Genomic DNA, 20,314 nt, shown 5'->3' with positions numbered 1-20,314 from the left:
TACAGTAATCTGCATCCAGTTACAATGGTTGCTGCTCTGCTGTACACCTGGAGGCAATAAAGGGGCAGCTGGCAACTCACTCCTGCAAATCAACAACCCACCAAAACTGTAACTAGCTTACTTTATCAAATATCTGCTTTAGTTATTTGTATGGCACAGGAAACCTGAAACAAACATTCAATTCCATATCAAAAAGCTTCCCTTCTTGATCACCTGTTCTTGCTCACCGTAGGCAAGTAGCTGCTTAAAAAACCTGGGTTTACTGAATGCCAAAATCCTTGGCTAATTTGTAATTAAGTACAATATATGTCATTAAATCAATTTACAGATGTGCCTTGGACTGCATTTTGGACACTTTATGCATATATATCTTGCTAAGGCTGATAAATAATCAGCTGGCATGTGTATTACTATGTCTGTTTCTGAAAAGATGGAATTAAATCTTTTAGTCTGCTGTCAGCTTCATAAAGGTTATGGTAGAGAGTAACATCTCCAAATCATCTCTACCTCATTTCTAGCTAAGCCATTGCTGACTTTATGCCATATCCAGATGGACTCTGGCTATGCAGATGTCAGCTCCTGTACCTTATAACATAGGACATTGGTACTTCAACTGCCTTAGGGCTGATTCAGAAAGCTAATGGATACTAAACTCCCATTTAAATCAATAGGAGCTGCAGACTCAAAATGCCCTTGCTTGAAGAACCCCTTCACATTTTTCAGCTGGTATTTTGTGGGGGGGGGGGGAGAGAGAGAATATCCCAATATATACAGAGTGAAAATGAACAATTCTCACTCACTCCAATATTTCATATTAATATACCATACAGAAATAGATCTTCCCCTCAATTATGAAATACTTTTCTGTCTGCAGATTTTATTATTCATAGACACAGCTAGTTTAACAGTGCAATTTATGTTACATCTGTCAAATGCCTAAAGTCTCAGATGCAGGCTTTCATTAGCAGAAGTATGCTCTCAAAACTGGTAACATGATTAGCAATACATGAGATGAACTTATAAATTATTTCAACCATTTGCCATCTTTCATCCATGAGTGTTTTGCTCATATTTAAAAATGCAGCATTGCAAACCTCTGGCCTAATATTATTCCAAGCCTTAATAATCCTTTACAAAGTTTAGTTAATGCAACTAAATTCACCTGGGCTCTTCATGCTACAATAATTTATTCAAATGGGGGGCGAGGGTGGATAGATAAGTTCCCAGTAAAGATAAGTGATGTAGTTCACATATTCTCATACATCATTTGATTATTCAGCAGCTGACAAATAACAAAATGAGTGAAACAACTCAATTGAAATGCATCATGTTTAAAGTGACATGAGGTGAATTTGGCATTATCTATATTTACAGATTGGGCACTAGAAAAACACCTTCATATCAACCTACATATTTCAAAACTTATCATATGTACTCAGATTTTCTACAGATAAGAAAGGTAAGTTTCCTGTAAATATTTTTTCCCCAGACCAAGGTTTTCAGTTTTGTCAGAAATATTTATTATGAATATTTATACAGGCAGGCCTCGTTTACATGGGGGTTATGATCCGAGGCACTGCATGCGTCAGTGAAATCATGTATAACCGAAGCCCATTGAAAAAGCCTGCAAACAGGCTTCCGCTTTTTTAGTGATGTTTCAGTGACATCTTTATGACGTTTCCAGGTCACTTCCGGATTCAGCACAATACACATATGCAGGGTTGTAAATATATTGAACACGCATAAAGGGGGGGCTGCACATGTGCGCACATGCATGTTTGGGGGGAGAGTATAATCTACAAATTTCTATGCATACATATTTCTGCACCTCAGTTTACTTTTGAGTTTGGGTATTGTATTTCCTTTTTGTGTATGTGTCTCTTGAGATGACATGAGAACATGTGAAAGTTCTATCTGAGGACTCATTGACTCACACAAGTTATAGGAAGAACCTTGCTAGACTTGCTAAATGAGAACTATCTACTGCAGCATCCCACCACCTTGAAAGCTAGAAGCTAAATGGCACCTTAAACTTAGGTTATGGGTTCATTTTTTCACACGGTCTTTTTCAGATGTGTTTTGCTTTGGGATTTTTTTTAAAAAATAAAGGGTGGTCTAGGAATTATTTCAAACAACAGCCATCATTAGGAAGGTTTGGTGCTGATACTGACCAACTCCATGCCACCCAGTAAACTTCACTGACCAAGTTCTTCCCAGTCCAATACTGGCTCTCAACAGCTACATGAAATGGGGACATGTTTAAGTTATGTGCTTCTGGCTATTAAATATTACCATTTATATATTTACTTATTTATTGAGACTTAATTCCTTTATTAACTGTACTTTCCAAGACTTTAGTAATTAATTCAGAAGCTTCAAGAGAAATGTCACTTAGCAGAGGTACTGAGTTATTTCTGCATGTTTGCACTCCATTAAATACTGTAAACCTCTGCTGTCCAAGTTTTCATTAAGGATGTGTTGCAGACTAACCTAATTTAAGGTATTAAAATGAGGCACACACTAAATATGGAAGTCCAATTTTCATCTACCAAAAATCAATCACAATTTTTTTAATTGCCAAGAAACTATTGAACTTGCTCATAATAAATTATGAAAACTCTATTTTTTTATTTAAGGGTATCATGAAATGTCAATTTTAAGGATACAACTTGCTATAAAGCTACAGTACATGCTTTTCAATTACAAGGCAAAACATACTGCTTTAAAACAATTTAAAAAAAATATTGTGCCAATTCAAGATTCACACTATTGAAAATGTACAACATCTGTCAAGATTGCTGTGAACTAGCGGTTTTTCATTCACTGCTTTTTACATGGTTTATAACCTTCACATGATGAATTTTACATATTCAAAAAAAGACTGAATTCTTTCAAACTAAAGCAGTTTAGAATACAGTTTTTCATAACCCCTCATCACAGTATTTGATAGTAAAACTGGTGAATACGTGCCTTTTGATTATGAACACTTTTACTGCCTTTAAAAAAAAAGAAACTGAAGCATGTTGAAGACTAACCCTAAAGATCTTAGTACAGTTAATAAAACAATCCTAAATACCATGAGAGATTTGAGGTATTAGCAAGCATGCAAGGGTACCCCAAATACTGCCTTGACATATTCAAACCTTATTTTTATAAAGTTTCCCTTAATAAAGCCAAAAACATCTACTTATAAATAAACTAGCCAACTAAAATGTTCCATTACAAGGAAGATCTCACCTCCCAACCGAGAAACCTGTCTCTAGCCAAGGCCTGTACAAATTCTGACTCACCAAGCCAAATGCAACCAGCAGTTATGTATGGTAAACCTCCTGGGGTTTTTTCAGCCTGTCTAGGACAGCAAAACATGAAGCGAATGGTGACTGCAAGCTACTGGCAGGCCACAATAAATGGGCTGGCTCACATACTGAGCAAACCTGCCCAAGCTGCTCCCCTCTCTATCACCTACAAGACAGAGATATGGCTCAAGATTGCTTTCCTCTTGATTTTGCCTCTGTGTCTCTAGGATCTGGTTCTTATATGAAAGAGAAGTTAAGTTGCTCAGCAAAATGTCCCATCCCAATATTGCTTTGCTAATTCAAGGACTATGGCCATATATGCACACTATCTTGAAAGCATTCTAAAAACATTTTTTCTGGGCTCAGTAGTTTGCTACAGATTGCTGGGAATTGTAAGTCTGTGAGGAGTAACGTACAGTGCCCAGAATTACTTTGAGAAGAATGTGCTTCAAAGTCAGTATGTACACAACCTATGGCTACAATCCTATGCACATTTGCCATCAAATAAGCATACATATGAAATTGTGGTACATATCTTTGGCATTAATTATGAATATACTGATGAAAACCTGAATTATGCATATCAAACATTTATTTTAATTATTTAACAAAATGTATATACCCCCTCAATGATTTTCATAACATTTGACATACAAACAGTTTTTTCTACTTCCTGATTTCATCTGGGGGAAAGTGTTTTCACTTTATTAAAACTGCACATCAGTCCTGTAAAGTTGGTCTTTAGCAATACCATTTCCATAGATATACCAAGGATGACAGAATGACTTGCTCAAGGCAATCCAGAAGATTCATGAACAGGAGTTGAATCCAGATTTGCCTAGTCAGTACTGGGGACACTAATTTCTAAACCACAGCAGTGCTTGAAACTCCCATTGTTCTAGGCACATTTTGTGACAGGGAATTTCATTAGCACAAGCAGTTTCTGAGCTCTGGGTGCCGTACTGCACCTAAGATTTCAGATTAAAACTGCAGAGTGGGAGGAAAGGAGGACCTTTTTCTGCCTCTCCACTTCCAGCTACTCTCTGAAGACTGGAGAAGAGACCCTTTTAACAATATTAGGGGCGTGGGCAGGGGAAGGACTAGACCATGTAAAAAATGAACTTAATATTTTAGCTGCAGTTCATTCATTTTCAGCTTTGTATTCTTGTTATAAAAAAGGGAGCCTGGACATTCCATTGTTGCACCCATAACCTAGGTTTAAGGTGCCATTTAGCTCCTAGCTTTCATCTCAGTTTCTAACACTGAACCACAGTGACACTTCAATCATGTATTAAGTGTAGTGATCTCAGATTACATTTTAAAAAGTCAGGAAATAGGGAAAAGGTTTGACTAATAAATTTCACAGAACACTTTAACTCTAGTTTGCCAAGACTGCTGATAAAACAAAAAAAAATTAAGCACAGAAATTCACTGTCCCATCTTACTATTTGCCAGTACTTTTGTGATAGCCAATTTCAATAAATAAAGAGCACTCTGAAGATGTGGCTTAAACAATTATAAATACACAAACTCCATAATTATACTTTTCTAACACCCCATATATTTATAGTTCCCCTGCAAATATCACAATCCTATGTGTGTTTAGTCTTAGATATAGGTTCTCAAAATTCAGGAGGAAAGCACTTGCTCCCAGGGAACTGTGCATAGGATTGCAGCCTAAATGAATTATTTGGGATTATAAAGAGCAACAGTTTAAAATACCATGTTGACACTCCTTTGGCCCACCTATCTCTCCAATGTTTATGTAACATACAATGAGCCAAGTTTATTATTATCATTATTGTTTATTAAATTTGTATACTGCACTTTATTCAAAGATCTCAGGACAGTTCACAACAGAAAAATACAAAATGAGAATACAAAATATTTTTAAAAAACCAAACCAATAAACTTCCTTCCACATAAAATGTAAATTAGCTGAACACATGATTGAAGAGAAACATTTTCACCTGGCATCTAAAGATATGGCATCTCCCTGGGGAGAGCATTCCAAACAGGGAACCACTGCAGAAAAGGCCTGTTCTGGTGTCACCACCGTTCAGACCTCTTGTGGAGAAAAAGGGCCTCAGATAATGATCACAGGATAGGTTCATATGGCGAAAGGCGGTCCTTGAGGCATTGCGTTCCTGAGCTCTTTAGGGCTTTATAGTCCAAAACCAGCACTTTAATTGGTCTAACTTAACTGGCACCCAGTACCATTGGGCCAGGATTAGTGTAATATGCTTAAACTGTCTTGCCCCAGTGAGCAACCTAGCCACCAAATCTGCACCAGCTGAAGTTTCTGAATCATCTTCAGAGGCAGCCCCACATATAACGTGTTGCAGTAATCAAACCTAGAGGTTGCCAGATGACCTAAGTTATGCTATCCCTGTCCAGATATGATATGGGTGCAGCTGGGCCACAAGCAAAAGCTGATGGAAGGTACTCCACACCACTGAGGCCTCCTGAGCCTCAAGCAACAGTAAAGGATCCAGATATACCCACAAGCTACATGTCCACCTCAGAGGGAGTGTAACCCCATCAAGAGTTAAACTATGTCATTTTGATATGGACAGGTGCATATTTTGAGGCTACTTTCAATGTTATTTTTATTCTCTACAGAGTGACATTCCAAATATGGAGGCACAATGGACCAATTTAAATCACACCTCCCATGTATCTGATGAAGTGGTTCATGCCCACAAAAGCTTGTGCCACAAAATTATTTTGCCTTTACTGTAATATTGTTATCCTTCTGACATTACTCCATATTGTACGATTTATTTAAGGCATTTATATACCGCTTGATCATTATCAATTCTAAGCAGTGAGAGTAAAAATAAACCACACAGAGAATAAAAAGGCATCACTAAGCCAAACACTACATTAATATGCCTGGTGGAAGAAGAAAGTCTTTGTCGTGTGCCTGACATTCAGCAAGGAGGGTGTCTTTCTAATCTCGGGGGGGGGGGGGACTTTCACAGGACTAGGCCAGCACAACACTGAACGCTCAGCTTCCAAAGTAGTTGCAAGCTGTGAATCTGAGACATGGGGGACCACAAACAAGAGACTCCCCCAAATTTCTTTGTGCTCAAGCAGGAATATAAGAGATCAGGTGGCCCTTAAGATATCTTGGACCAGAGTTGTTAAAAACCTTGTAAAAATACAAGAACCTGGAACCTGTCCTGGTAACATTATGAGCAGCCAGTGCAAGCTTTTAAGCACCTCAGTTATGTGCTGGCAGTAGCTTGTCCCCATAAAAAAAATCTGCCCACAGCATTTTGCATCAGCTGGAGCTTCCAGACTAGGCTCATGTGTAGCACCACATACAGTGCAGTGGAACAAGTGAGTCTTGAGGTTATGAAAGCATGGATTACCATGACCAGGTTATCCCTGACTAGGAATAGCTGTACCTGATGCACCAGTAGCAGGTAAAACTGTAGTTCATACATTTCCTGAATACACTTGCATACTAACTGGCTACTATAAAATAGTAAAGCACTGATTTGTAAATAAAGACATCCTTAACCATCATAAGAGGATATTCCTATAATTATTTTAAGCTTAGATAGTACCCGTCAGCTCCCATCATCCCTGACCAATGCTGGAGCTGATGAAAAATGTAGTCTATCTGGCATGCACTACATTGGCTACCCCTGGCGTGTGTGTGTGTGTGTGTGTGTGAGAGAGAGAGAGAGAGAGAGAGAGAGAGAGAGACAGACAGACAAGATTTCTGTTTGGTTGTCTCTGTTCACATGCAGGACACAAAGCAAGGTCACTGAGTGCCTATCACTTTCCAAAAACTGCTAGTTGTTAGTGAGCAAAACTGTGTTTCTTCATGAAATCAAAAGTAAATATCCTCCTTGTTTGGTTAGTAAAGTAATAAAATATTCAGAACTGAACACACTGCAGATCTCAGGGAGTTACAAGGCATAAACGAAAAAACAAGTTCACCCAGGTGGAGTCCAGTGGATGATCCTAGGGAAATACAGAATTACATCTCCTGGATTCTATATCCTAGCAGGTTTGATGGTTTGCTTGTTCTTTGGTTCAAGAAAAAGCCCACAGTAATAACAGTCATATAACTAGGTCATATTTTTATGTTTGACTCAGATGTCTTTTTTTTAACCTGGTTTTCTTTTTCTTTTTTACAGAAAAAGCAGACTTCAACTCAATTTGAGTGATAAAGGATCATGATTACAGATTAAGATTAGAAGAATATAGGCTTTAAAATATGTTAGATTTTTAAATTTCATAAACCAGATTTTTTAAAAAGACGCACAACTGAAATGCTAATAATTCAATCTTTTATTTTTAAAAATAACCCCCACAAAAGATACCAATTTCCAGCTGCATATAGATATGCTCAACCTACAACTATACTACTGGTTTACTGCATGCTTACATCACTGTACAGTTTGTACTTGACCAGCAGTAGTTTACTACTGTGTCCTCTGGGCTGCTTAAAATAGCTAGACAGTGTGATTTGAAAGGAGAGTGTAAGTCTGTCTGTCCTTCTAGGCAGGAATATTTTGATAGAGTATTGATCAGGAGAATCCACAAGTAGGATTCCCACCTGTTTATTTAAGGAGGGGGGGAGGAATACCATCAGATGCAGTAGAGGACAACACTCTTTTTATTATCAACTGTTGTGTAGAAGAGGGAATTCCAGCAGCATGAGAAGCTGAAACTACAAAAATTAGTTCTTCTACACTGAAACACCCTTTTCAAAAGCACTTACACCCACATACACAATACAAGCGAGTATGGAACCTGCACTATGTCATCTTATGTCAGCATAGAAACAAAGTAGGGAGGAACAGCAATGGTTACAGAGGCCCATTTGTGTGGTCAACAGCAATGACCATAAGTCTCTTACTGACGATCATCTTCTGCTAGCAGCCCAGCACAAAGCAAGAGACCCTTCCCCCACATCACAGAAATCTGAGAAGGGAGGAGTCTCTCAGCTTCTGCTGGACAAGACAGTCAGACTATGTGCACATTAGCAGCTTAAAACACAGTGAAATAAGTTTTCCCCTGCCGCATTTCAAGTTGCATGTGCACATTTATATGCACACTACAGAAGATGTGGGGATGTCTTCACCGATGCATGTTACCCGTTTGGTTTCCTTGCCCCTGCAACCCCTTCCCCCGAACATGAAGATCTCATCTGTGCATAAGCTGCCATCCACGCATGCACAAAGGCTGTCTCCAATGTGTGCACCTCAGCTTAACTGCAAAGTGAATGTGGCTTAAGTTTTCCTTCCAGGTTGAAGCTGGTTTGAGAGAAAAAGCATCAGACAGCAGTATTTCTAAAGAAACTACAGCAGAGCTTTCTAAACTTTTCATATTGGTGACACATGGGGAGTGTTTGCATGACACACTGCAGCCAACACACTAATGTGTTACAACACAGTTTGGAAAGCTTTGAACTACAGTACAGGGTTGTTAGTAACAACATTTGTATACAGATTTATACTCAGCAGCGGGAGTGCACTGGAGCCAGAATAAATGGTAAGATGCATGCAGCGGCAGACTCTTGTTCCTTCCCCAAATTATCCAGGCCCAGCATGATACAAGACACCTCACTTACCCAACAGTCACAGTTGGGCAATGCCTTTAGTAGGGCCAACCAAAATGTCACCAAAGTCTGACGAGCTTTTGAGTTCTCTAGAACTCTTCATCAGAGAAGGTGTTACACAAGGTCTCTTTAATTTAGCACAGCCAAGGACATCCCCTCAAAGCGCTTGGTAATACTATACAATTTGGCTTCATTTGGCTTTTTTACTTAGTACATCAAAATTAATCAGTGGCTTTGCTAAATTAAAGGCTGCCATGTTTCGCTTTACTTCTGGTCTCTGCCTACCCAGCAACCTGTGTGTTCTATTTAAGGTTTGGGATTGATCTGGGTTACAAATTAGACCTTAATTTCTCAGAAATGAGTAGCAGTCATTGCTTTTTTTATCCCAGAATTCTACATGTGTAACCTGGTTTCTGTAGCACCTGAGAGGGACTTATCCAGCCTGCAATCTTAGAACAAGCTAACTTCACAGCTACAACATCATCCTAATGTTTGAACCTTGTTTTCCTTTGTCCCCCCACCCACCCTCAACTCCTGATTTGTATACTATCTTGCCTGAAGAAGAGTTCTGGATAACTTGAAAGCTTACCACAGATTTTAAAATTTATATAACGAGTTTATTCAATGACTGAATAAACTGAATAATGTGCCTCCTAAATCTGTCTTGAGGGTTCCCCCAACCCCTCAGAGCAGAGGGGTTGTGCAGAGCACACACAGGAAGAGGACAGGGGTAGGTAAAGGGTTGTATCAAAGATGACAATGGCTTGCTACAAAGGTCAGCCAAAGTATGAACACCCAATTGCTTTACTCTCCATTGAAGCAATAGTTCAACCAGAAACTATGCAAGGATAAGCCACTGTTGTTGTGTGAAAAAGGAGGGATTGATCATCTACAACTAACCTCTTCTTGGTTTAGAGTGACATCATTAATTGGAAGTCTATTCCATTTATTTTTAAAAATAAAATAAAATGCAATAAAGTTTAATACTTGTCTCCAAGATGTAATGAGAGTGCTTTATGTTTTCCTATGACAATTCCTATGCACATTTACTTGAAACTAGTCCCATCATCTCAGTGGGTTTTCTCGAGTAATCATGTGCAGGTGTAAATATGCAAATCTGAATTTTGCAGGTCTAAGAAATAACTCTAATGAAAAGAAGAACTGAAACCATTTTGAATTACTTACTACAGCCCAATGTAAAACTAACACTTTATTTGAAAGTGTACCATCATTACTGGCTCTGCCCCAGGACTACATCAGTCACTTTAGCTAAACATTAAAAATAACCTAGTACTGAAGCATGCTCTCTATACATTACAAATTATGTCACATATTTTGCTCTTTATTCCACATTACTCCATTTAATGACTTCAAAAGTATTCAAATTAAATAAAAATGGAATAACAAAGTGTCTGCCAGAATGTTTAGAATTGAGATTCTTAAAAATATTTGCAGTTCTTAAAGTTGAACAGAAAAAGATGTATCTCTCATTGACTACTATTGTAAATAATCCCTTACACTAAGACAGGCATAGGCAAACTCGGCCCTCCGGATATTTTTGGGACTACAACTCCCATCATCCCTGACCACTGGTCCTGTTAGCTAGGGATGATGGGAGTTGTAGTCCCAAAAAACATCTGGAGGACCGAGTTTGCCTATGCCTGCATTAGGACATAGGCCTAACGTTCAAAATCAGGTATCAGCTGCTCAGCACAAAGCCAATTCAATAAAAGAAGATATATTTAACTTTTTTGGTTATCTGAAATTCAGCTACCACAATTAAAAAAAAAAAAAAAAAAAAGATTTTGCCCAGCTGAAATAAATACATATCCAGCCCACAAGTACTGTTTTCTCAGCATACTAGGTTTACAGGTTTCTGAAGAAATCAGGACCAGGAATCTTTCAGATCATACCAGCCCCACAAACGCAAATTCATGGGGGTTTATTACATGTGAACTTTCAGGAGAGCAATAGAATTCATGTCCTCAAGTATTAACAAGCAACTCTAATTTTAAATGCAAATCATATCTAAGATTATCTTACTGAGGTGAAAGTTGACATTTAATAAAATACATTGATCATTTTTACATTACTTAGTGGGTGCAGTGCAGAAAATTATTATCTCCAGCACCCAGAAAAAGTTGCTTCATTTAGACAAAACTTGAACCTATCACAATGTAGTTCAAGAGCCTGATCTGATACTGAACTCATGGATACCTGACACCTGATTTTTAAAGAAGTGCTCATATGAGCAATGCAACTTGTAGAGTGCCTTTCCTTCACTAGTGAGTAACCACAACCAGCCCACGTACATGTGGAATTAGGAGGAAGATCATCAAGGGCAGAGGGAGTGACTTCCAAGAAGAGTTAAAGCTCTGGCACTTCTAATTTATTCCAAACTATTAATTCATAAAATGGTATTAGTCATGAAACACCTGGAAATATTGCCTTACTGTATCAGTTATTCTTCTTAAAGCCATGGGACAGTTTGAACACCTCATGTCAAAAGCAGAACCAATAAGATTTTGAACAGTCAAGAAAGCAATTACAATCACAGGCTCAAAAAGAAAAAAATATTTTAATTAATTTACAAATAGATGGGCACTCTCAACTATAAGTTCCCCTGTAAATGACATGATTCTTTCTATGGAACCAAGAAAACCCAGAATACTCCCTTAAAATATATATATATATATATATATATATATATACCATGTATACTTGCTGTAAAGATGTCTACTCGGTATGGATATTATTGTATGACATAGTGCATGTTATGTGACAGTGGTTCTAGGGTCTAGAGCAGTGGTTCCCAATCTTTTTTTGGCCATGCCCCACCTAAGCATCTCTAAAATCCTGATGCCCCCACCCCCTGGTGACATATAATTCTTATTATTCAAAAAGTGAATTCCTATTCACATGGAGGAAGCCTAAAAGGCCATTAAATTGGCCTAAACAAGCTTCCAAATTGCCCCCCTTAAAAATCAAATTTCCCCTCTGTGGGGTGTGTGCCCTAAGTTGAGAGTTTTCTTTGGCAGGCATTTCAGGTCTTCCAGAGTCACAAATTCTGATATCTGTGAAAGGTGAAAATTCCCCCCCCCCTCTCTTCTCCCACCACAGCATCTTGTTAGGTTGAACACCACACTGTACTTCGTCACATTATTTCTAGCTTCAATGCACTTAAAAGTTTTAGCTGTTCTGACAATCACCAGCTGCAAAATTGTTGAAGTTATTTAGTTGTGAGCTTTCTCTCCCCCCCAAAGCCAACTTGGTTTTTTTTCATCTCCATATGTACACTATTGCCATTTCCCTCCAAAGACAGTCTTCCAGCTTCCAGTTCCAGGAGACAACACAATCTACAATGGTCCACACCAATTCACAGGCTACTACACCAAGTTTATTACTAAAGAATCAGGAGTCTCTTTCCCAGAAGTAGAAGATGCACATGTGTCGCCAAAGCACAGGAAAAGTCCTCCCAATGTCCAAGGCCTTCTCCCCTCTCTCTCTGCCCCTCCACACAAAAAAAGTCAGCATGTTTAATGCCCTTCATATTAAAAGAGAATACACACACTAACACACTTAACACCGACCCACAAACACACAGAGGAAGAGCAAAGCACCACTGAGAAGCGGAAGGGGTGATGGAGGAGAAGTAGCGCTGAATGGGACAACTTTTGTGGGAAATCAAAATGCTGATTTTTTTGTGGACCTTCAGCCCCCCACCCCACCCCTCTGAGGAAAAGCAGCTTCCATTTCCATCCTGCCTAGCACATGTTGTGGGGGGGGGGGGTGTGCTTCTGGTGGTTGGGGTGTTGTTTTTTTGTACTCTTTGTCTCTGGGTTTTAATTATTTCCTCGGTTTATTATGGCTTCTCTTTAGACCCCGCACCTGGCAAATTAAGGCATCATTTTAAAGCCAGGCGGCTTTGAAGAGCCAGCGCTCTTTCGACGAGGCGGGCATCCTCAACGCACTTCACGAGGAAGTTGCGCCCTATTGAACTCGGTGGGACTTCAACTCCCAAGTAAACAGGATTAAGTTGAAGGCTGGGCCAAGGCATTCCCAAGTTTCTTATTTTTATCCTTCCCCCCATTTCCCCCTTTTTGTGGGGTGTCCCCCACCCCGTTTTTTTGTTCCCAGCCCCCGCTTTCTGGAATATTTGCTCGGCGCCTCACGCGGAATTCACCTCAGCACCCACTTATTAGTCACCTCACAAACATCCTGTCACCTCCCGTTCCCTCAGAGGCTGCCTCCCCGCTTCGCCGCCGGCCTCTTCCTCCCCCCCCGAGACCCCCCCATGTTTACTCCCCCCAGCCGCCCCCCCCATTCCCACATGGCCGCCCCCCAGCGCCCCACACTCCCTCGCCCAAACCCCGCCTGGGTGGGCCCCCCCCATTACCTGGCGCGGGCGCCCTGGCTCCCGGCGGGGCCCTGGGGTGCCCGTGTCCAGCGGGGCTCCCTCTGCCTTGGCTGCGGGCGCCCAACTCGGGCAGGCTCGGCCCATGGAGATGCGGCGGGGCAGGAGGCGGCGGCGGCTGGAAGTGCGCGGCGGCGGCGGCAGCTGCCGTGGCTGTGGCGCCGCCGCCGCCGCCGCCGTTCATGGCGAGGAGGCTGAAGAATCCGGAGCGGGAGCGCGAGCGAGTCCGTGGGGGCTCAGGCGGCGGCGGGCCCGGCGGAGAAGACGGCGAGAAAGCCAGCAGGGCGGGCGGCGAAGCGGCGCCGGAAGGAGCCGCCGTTCTGCCGCCGGCTGCCCTCGCCACCGCCTCCCCGGCGGCCTGGCCGTGGCGGTGGTGGGGCTCGGGGCGCTCCTCGGCGCCTTGGTGCTTGGCGGGGTCCCGGTCCCGGAGGCGGACGGAGGCGGCGAAGGGGCGGGCGTCGGGCTGCTGCACCGCGCGGGGGTGCGAGTTGGCCGCCGCCGCTGCCACCGGCATTCGGCCTCGCTCAGGGGCCGGGGGGCGCCGGTGCCCGGCTCAGCCCCACCGCGCTGGAGGAAAGGGGGGTCCGCCGGCCAAAGCCCTTCCTCGCTCTCTCTCTCCCCCCCCCCCAACCCGGGAGTAGTTGGGGCGGGCGGTTAGGCAAGGCTGCGAAATATGGGGAAGTGCAGCGGCGGCGCTCGTAGAAGAAGAAGAGAAGAGAAGAAGAGGGGGAGGAAACTTCCTTAAGAGGAGGAGGAGCAGCCGAGCAAAGTACACCGGGGGGGGGGGTGGAAGGGAAGCGGAGGGGAGGGAGGAGGGGAGGAGAAAGAGAGAGAGAGAGAGAGAAGCGGCAGCTGCCCCTGGCTTGTACGCCCCCCCCCAACTGCTTCCTCCACGCCCGGCCCACGAGCGTGTTCCTCGTGGGGGTGTAATTCGGTGCAAGAGAAAAACAAAGGTAGCCGATCTCCCCAGGAAATGCAGCTGCTGCTCGCAGCAGCACCGCCTCTTTGCAAAAGCAGCAGCAGCACGCCGTCAGGGGGAGGGAAAGCGAAGGGCATCCACGCAGCGGATTTCTAAACACGCACACACACACCCTTGGGCCCTCCTCTCCAAAATACTGGCGGGACAGCGGCGAAACCCACTCCCGATTCACATCCGGTGTGGCGCTGGGAGGCGGCGGAGAGCAGAGAGCGTGCGCGCCCGTTTGCAAGAAATAATATCGGGATCTGCCTTTGTGCCGCCGTCTCCTTTTTGTATCCCTGGGAAAAGAAGTTTCTCGCCTCTGCTACTGCAGACCCCGAATGAGAAACTCCCTCCCTCCCAGCTCCGCTGACGCCGGCCTCAAAAGCGCCGCGTAAACTATGCAATGGGGAGGGGGGGGTGTTGTCAACAAGCTTTTCTTATTTTTTTTCTTTCTCACTTCGGGACCAGCCCCGTCCGCTTGGATCGGCCAGAAACAGGAAACGGCGTGTTTGCAGAACTGTATCAGAACAGGGACTCATGCAGAGACGGCGATCGATTGCGCCCGCGTGCAGTTCCCCTTCCTATGGAAATAGCCGCCTTTTCGACCTCCTCCCGATTTTCCTTTCTTCCGCACCTCTTCTTCGTCGCAACTGCATCCGAGCGAACTAGCAGCTCCAGACATTAAAGGGTTCTAGGTGGCAAAAGAGGCTGGATCTGGCTGTTATAGGGGCTTCCTACATCCACAAAGCTAACCCTGCAGTGCAGAGTCTGTTTCCTACCTCCAGGTGCTGTGTGAGGACTGGGCAAGGGTGACTTATTCAGCCCTGTAACTCTGCCAATAACCACTAAGGGCGCACACTCCGCATCACCTGCCCGGACCGGGTCTGTGATGGCCCTTAACGCCCTTTTACTCATCCCGGTGTATCATCAGGGTTGCTGCAAGAGCGGATATTTCTCACTCCCAACGGAGAAGCATGGGTGGAGTGAAGACAAGTCACGTTTGTGAGTGTGTATACGGAACCAAGCGGCGGTACTTGCTCCGGATTAATTAATTCGGGTTATAAACTCCCGAGCTTGTGCCGAAAGTACTGTAAGGCAGAGAAGGGGAACAAACCGAGCGCCTCTCTACTCCCTCCTTGCATGTGTTAAGAGTTGCTTTTTAAAAATAAAATGAAACGAGGTTCGCAGTGTTTTCTCCGCGGGGGGCTATGATGGACTGGAATACAGAACATTTATTTAATATTATTATAGTAGGTGTGTGTTTATCCGCACATTGCATAATAAAGGGGGGGTGTCTTACATTGCACCCGTGCATGTGACTGATTGCACGGCTGCACGAAATGAGTTAACTGTCAGAGGCTGGGGAACAGCGGCCTCGCATCTCTCCAGCTGATGCCGTTTTCGAGGAAGAAATGCTCTCCCAGATGAGCTCTGACACATGGGATCCGGAGACAGAGTTTCCACAGAGACAGGAAACCTCTCTCGGCGACCACGGGGTGAAATGTGCAGAGATCAATAGCGCTGGAGAGCTCTGCCTCAGGCAGACCCGACGAGCCAAACCCGGAATCATCCTCAAACACAACACCCCCCCGCGCTCCCAGACGCTTTCCCCCTTCTTTGTTCCTGGCGATCTAGGGGGAGGAGTGGGCGGGAAGGGGAACGCAAGCAACCAGGGGGCCTTTAAAAAAATATATAAATCTTTATCTGCCCCATTGCTGGCCTTCTGGCACTTCTTCAGCAAGGAAAGGGCTCTCCTTTCGTGGAAGGAAGCGCAAAGTGTCATTGCAAGCAAGGAGAGACAGGACTGGGGGTGTTTGGTTTCGTTGCAATTCCTTAATTAATAGCAACGAATTTCCTTCCTGGTGCGCACTTGGCGAGGAAATGGATCCTGTTTCTCGCCCTCCCCCACCGCCTCCTTTTAAATTTAAGACACGCTTTCTTTCGGGAAGCCGTCCTCCCCGGTGCTAGGAAGTGAAACAAATAGCATTTTTATTTTATTTATTTTTTTGGTGGTGCAATCGATTGGACGGCCGGGCGATTGCACGAGGCTTGATCGCTCCAGCTCCCGGGCTGGCTCTCCATCCATCATGCATTGAGGACAGCGAGGGAGGGAGGAGGGGAGGCAGTGTGGGAAGCAGGGGATGAAAGAGCTGCCCGGACAAAGCTGGGGATCTGACTGATGGAGGAGGAGGAGGAGGAAGGGGGGGGGGACGGACGTTGGAGGAGGAGAGAAATCGAGGGATCTATTATTTACTAGCACAGAGCAGCTCCAGGGACTGCAGGCTGCGTGGTCACAGCTTTGCCACTGCGGCTGTCAATCACGATTTTGATCTGGGCTCCCCGCAACTTCACAACAAGAATAGCAACAATAATAATAATAAGAGAGCAGCAACGCTGCCTAACGCGAACAAGGAGCTTTTACGATCCCGATTGCTTGCTCGTTGGATGGTCCGCTTGCTTGCGCACGCCTGGGCGCACGACCCAGCTGTTTGTGTTTTTAAAGGAAACCTTCAGTGCGCAGTGTGTTTTCCGTCCAGCGCTGCTAAATTCTACCTGGGCGGCGGGTTTAACGTAAAAATAAAGGAAGGGACGCTCCGGAGGCCTGTAAGGGAGAGAAGGGGGAGGGTTGCGCCTCGCAAGAGGACGAATCAAGTGCGCTGCGCGAGGCTGTCATGGTTTTTGGACTGCCCTTTCATGGGTGGAACATCTGGCAACCATGCTTGCAGACTCGCAAGAACCTGCCGCCGACAACAAGCGCTGGAGAGGAGCGTGAATACTTCCTGCATAGCCCCGTCGCCCCCAAAAAGCCCTGATTAAAAACTAGTGCTAATTATGTGGCCTTCATTGCTCAAATGCTGCTGTCTGGAAGCATGAATCTGGGGCATCCAGGCACATAACTGGGAGTGCATAGGACTGGAATTATGGGACTTCCTGCTAAGGCAGGCTGCAGACATTTGCACCTGGCAGTAAGCCCTACTGAACTTGGTGGGAGTTGTTTCTGGATAAACATGGACAGGATTCAGCTGTATATACATGTGTTTTGGGAATATCCTATGTCACACTCAAATTCCTCTGCAGCTATACAACACATTCAAATCATTGAACTTTATGCCTGAATCCCAAACACATTTACTTGGAAGTTCCTCTCAGTCTCCCCCCTATATTGCAGAACAGTCATGCAAACTGAGATTTAACACAAAGCAAAATGATTAATAAATACAATTTTATAAAAGGGATTAGAAATATATTGGTTGCTTCATAGAGATGGTGGTGTGCATTGGGGTAGAGCTAGAAAATTGATCTATTTTTATTTTCCAAATAAATTAGGCTTGTTTAATTGGTTAGTTAATACTAGTTTTCAGACACTGTTGCGATTGTCAGGCAAATTAGTTGCCTTCAGAGTCTGGAATTTCTAAGGCTTGGAATGTCCATTGGGATTTCTCTGGTGTCTCCGGAGGTTGCACAACCAATGCAGAGTCTGAACATGAAGATTAATTTTCAGTTGATAATCCCAGATGTTTAATTAGTTCAGCAATGCCCTGTTCCGCTGTCAAAATCAATCAGAAAAGGTGTCTTGAAAAATAAACAGTTAATTTTGCTTAAGAACACAAAACTGAAATGTTTGGCTAGGCTGTGACAGTGTACTAAATTACCCTGATCTGTTGCCAAAATATTGCCTTAATGCTAGAGTTAGTAGCATACCCTAACATTACAGCTTGCTTTTATTCGGTGGTGGATATTTAGTGAAACTTACGAATTCATTAACTGAATGAATTTTTAATGAGATCTACCTAGACAGGAATCAAATAACTTTCAAGCTTTTAACCAGAATATCAGTTTAATCAGTCTCCATAAAGGAATCTTCTGCAGGATTTTGAAGGAAGAATACAGCGTGTCTATTAAGCATGATATAGCTTTAAAAGGTAATAAGTAAGAATTACCATCCTCTATAAGATAGACAACCTTTCTTACTTTCCTGTCAAATTTGATAATATGAAATATTTCCAGTTATAATAGAATGTCAATGCCAAATCCCCAATGCCAAAATAACTTTGAACTTAACAAGATCAAGGCTTTCAGTATTGCCCTGCACTTGTGAATCACATCAAGAGGCGAAATTGCACAATTATTAAGAGCGGGGCTAACCTGTTGGTCCCATCCCTGTTCATCAAGCACATTGGAAGCCATTTGGCCTCGGCCCAGTATACCTGAAGGAGTGTCTCCACCCCCATCGTTCTGCCTGGACGCTGAGGGCCTTCTGGCGGTTCCCTCATTGCGAGAAGCAAAGCTACAGGGAACCAGGCAGAGGGTCTTCTCGGTAGTGGCACCCGCCCTGTGGAACGCCCTCCCATCAGATGTCAAAGCGATAAACAACTACCTGACATTCAGAAGACATCTTAAGGCAGCCCTGTTCAGGGAAGTTTTTAATGTGTGATATTTTAGTGTATTTTTGGTTTTGGAAACCCAGCCAGATGGGCGGGGGTACAAATAATAAATTATTATTATTATTATTATTATTTGAACTGACGAAGCCTCTGCCTAAATGTGTGGGTGCCCCATCTGTGTGCAAGCCCATGTGTGATTGTACATGGGTTTTGTCACTTGATGCATCCACACCAATGCCTGATTCCAGGGGTGTGGCCTCCACAACAACCCCATTTTGTGGCAAGGCACACAACATTGCGTGCAGAAGGGGCACTAGTGTTGTGAAAGACCCAGGTTTAAGATACATCTTGATACTGATCTCAACAATCTCCGCATCAAGTATCTTAGGCCTGAACTAGACAAAATGGCTGTGCCCACACTATACCTTAAAGCAGCATTTTTGAACCTACTTGTGAGTAGGTCACAAAGTCTGTGCAAGTGGGTTGCAGGCTCTCTTAGTAGTCCCAGAAAAATTATTGCTTGTAATCCTTAACTGATGTGATGAATGTCTCTTACAGCTTCTCGCTTTCTTGGCATGCTATAATGCTTTGTTGACACTTGTAAATGAATCTTAGAAAGGCTCAAGCATTTTATTTTAACACTTGGGAACTGCTGTTGTCTTGCAACTGGCAGCAGAGGAGCCCTAAGGTCCAAAATTCAGTTGACAATAAATCAACGGGTCACCATACCAAGTAAATTTGGACTTGTGGGATGCCATACCGAAAAAGTCAGGAACCATTGCCTTAAAGTCCATTGGAAGCACATTATTTCCCTCATAGACTTCTGGGCACTATGGTTTACTCCCCACATAGTTACGATTTCCAGCAACTACAGTACCCAGCAGGGCCAGCCCACCCAGAGGCAAGGTGAGGCAATTGCCTCAGACATTGCCTACATCCATGTGTCTATTTTAGGTAAGTCCACCAATCCTGGGACGCAGGTGGCACTGTGGGTTAAACCACAGAGCCTAGGACTTGTCGATCAGAAGGTCAGCAGTTCGAATCCGTGTGACGGGGTGAGCGCCCGTTGCATGGTCCCTGCTCCTGCCAACCTAGCAGTTCAAAAGCACATCAAAGTGCAAGTAGATAAATAGGAACCGGGAAGATAAACGGAGTTTCCGTGCGCTGCTCTGGTTCGCCAGAAGCGGCTTAGTCATGCTGGCCACATGACCCGGAAGCTGTCTGCGGACAAACGCCGGCTCCCTTGGCCCATAGAGCGAGATGAGTGCCACAACCCCAGTGTCGGTCACGACGACCTAATGGTCAGGGGTCCCTTTACCTTTACCTTACCAATCCTGGGAAGGCGCAATGGAACATGCTAACTCCACAATGAGTCCTACAGTTAGCCAAGGCCGGCCCATACATGAGGCAAGTCGAGGCAACCGCCTCAGGTGGCAAGATTTATAGGGCCAGCGGATCCCAATACAGATCTTTATTCTTGCCTTGTTTCTGATATAGATCTTCTCTCACCCCTTCTTCCCTGGCGGGGAGGGGACCGCCATTTTGTGATTTGCCTCAGGTACCAAAATGTCTTGGGCTGGCCCTGTCCGTAGCACTAAACCAACAATGGTTTGTAAGCTCCTTTGTGGCTCGTATGAGTGCAAAGTGGTGTAGAAATATAATGAACGAACGAACGAA

General features: G+C 43.8%; 1 protein-coding gene and 1 long non-coding RNA gene across 2 annotated transcripts in view; one reads left to right on the top strand and one right to left on the bottom strand.

The window, feature by feature from the left end:
- The window catches only part of RNF38 (ring finger protein 38), an 84,763-nt gene extending 70,943 nt beyond the window's left edge, over positions 1-13,820 (bottom strand). Inside the window, exon 1 of the mRNA XM_080986832.1 lies at positions 13,274-13,820. Coding sequence (XP_080842958.1) covers positions 13,274-13,805 — 532 coding nt within the window. The 5' untranslated portion in view covers positions 13,806-13,820. The remainder of the gene's footprint in view (positions 1-13,273) is intronic.
- LOC308466366 lies at positions 13,821-15,494 on the top strand. Its single transcript, XR_013980803.1, has 2 exons — positions 13,821-14,060; positions 14,721-15,494. It is a non-coding gene; the product is annotated as an uncharacterized lncRNA (long non-coding RNA).
- The last annotated feature ends 4,820 nt before the right edge of the window (positions 15,495-20,314 follow it).

The sequence above is a fragment of the Podarcis pityusensis genome, assembly GCF_964106645.2.
Source record: "Podarcis pityusensis genome assembly, chromosome: 17".
Taxonomy (NCBI): Eukaryota; Metazoa; Chordata; class Lepidosauria; order Squamata; family Lacertidae; genus Podarcis; species Podarcis pityusensis.
Note: the sequence above shows the minus strand (reverse complement) of the source record. Positions and strands in the feature narration are given on the sequence as shown.